General features: G+C 57.5%; 1 protein-coding gene across 1 annotated transcript; it reads left to right on the top strand.

The window, feature by feature from the left end:
- Positions 1–1274, top strand: ZCCHC3 (zinc finger CCHC-type containing 3; the record flags this gene model as incomplete). Its single annotated transcript, XM_006172334.2, is given in 2 exon segments — positions 1–358; positions 361–1274. Coding segments are annotated over 2 exon segments (805 nt in total), but the record flags the coding sequence as incomplete, so codon positions are not given.
- Positions 1275–1280: the final 6 nt, after the last annotated feature.

Below are 1280 nucleotides of genomic sequence, written 5' to 3'. Positions count from 1 at the left end.
GGCCATGGCGGCCCCGGCGGAGGATGCGGACGAGCGGCCCCTCCAGGACGAGCAGGCGACGGGCCCGGGCAAGGGACGCTTTCTCGTGCGCATCTGCTTCCAGGGAGACGAGGGCGCTTGCCCGACCCGGGACTTCGTGGTGGGCGCGCTCATCCTGCGCTCCATAGGCATGGACCCCAGCGACATCTTCGCGGTCATCCAGATCCCCGGCAGCCGCGAGTTCGACGTGAGCTTCCGCTCGGCGGAGAAGCTGGCCCTGTTCCTCCGCGTCTACGAGGAGAAGCGCGAGCAGGAGGACTGCTGGGAGAACTTTGTGGTTCTGGGGCGGAGCAAGTCCAGTTTGAAGACGCTCTTTTTTTTTTCATCCTCTTCCGGAACGAGACCGTGGACGTGGAGGACATCGTGACCTGGCTCAAGCGCCACTGCGACGTGCTGGCGGTGCCTGTGAAAGTGACCGACAGGTTTGGGATCTGGACCGGCGAGTACAAGTGCGAGATCGAGCTGCGCCAGGGGGAGGGCGGGGTCAGGCACCTGCCCGGGGCCTTCTTCCTGGGGGCCGAGCGGGGCTACAGCTGGTACAAGGGGCAGCCCAAGACGTGCTTTAAATGTGGTTCCCGGACCCACATGAGCGGCAGCTGCACGCAGGACAGGTGCTTCAGGTGCGGGGAGGAGGGGCACCTGAGCCCGTACTGCCGGAAGGGCATCGTGTGCAACCTCTGTGGCAAGCGAGGACACGCTTTTGCCCAGTGTCCCAAAGCAGTTCACAATTCCGTGGCAGCTCAACTAACCGGCGTGGCCGGGCACTGAACACCCGCCCACCTGCCAGGGTGAACACACAGCCAGCTTACCCCTCTTAAGTGCCAAAACTTTTTGTAAAACCATTTTTTTATCGTTTTTGAAGGAGATCTTTTTAAAATCTACAAGAGACATCGATGCCTTCTTAAATCGAGTTTACTCTATTGCAGCCTGACTTGAGCTGGTGACTCCGTCATCAGTAAGGACTACGAGAACTGTGGTGTACAGATACATCGCCCTTCCCTTTTTCACATTTTATTTTTCGTTTTTGTATTTCGGTTTTTGTTTTGTTACTTGTACTTTTTACTCTCCCCACAGCATACCTTGTCTTCGCTCTGTATTTTCACTTCGGGCTGCCCTCTCAGCGTCGTGCCCAGCACTAGGTCTGGGACCCCACACGTGGCAGGCACCCCATCAGAGTTTGTTGAACTGAAAACATTGTTGACTGTGGCTCTGTCAGTGTCTACCTTTTGCAGCTCTTTCCC

The sequence above is a fragment of the Tupaia chinensis genome, unplaced genomic scaffold (assembly GCF_000334495.1).
Source record: "Tupaia chinensis unplaced genomic scaffold, TupChi_1.0 Scaffold000418_1, whole genome shotgun sequence".
Taxonomy (NCBI): Eukaryota; Metazoa; Chordata; class Mammalia; order Scandentia; family Tupaiidae; genus Tupaia; species Tupaia belangeri.
The sequence above is the reverse complement of the archived record's forward strand: the minus strand, read 5'-3'. Positions and strand labels throughout refer to the sequence as shown.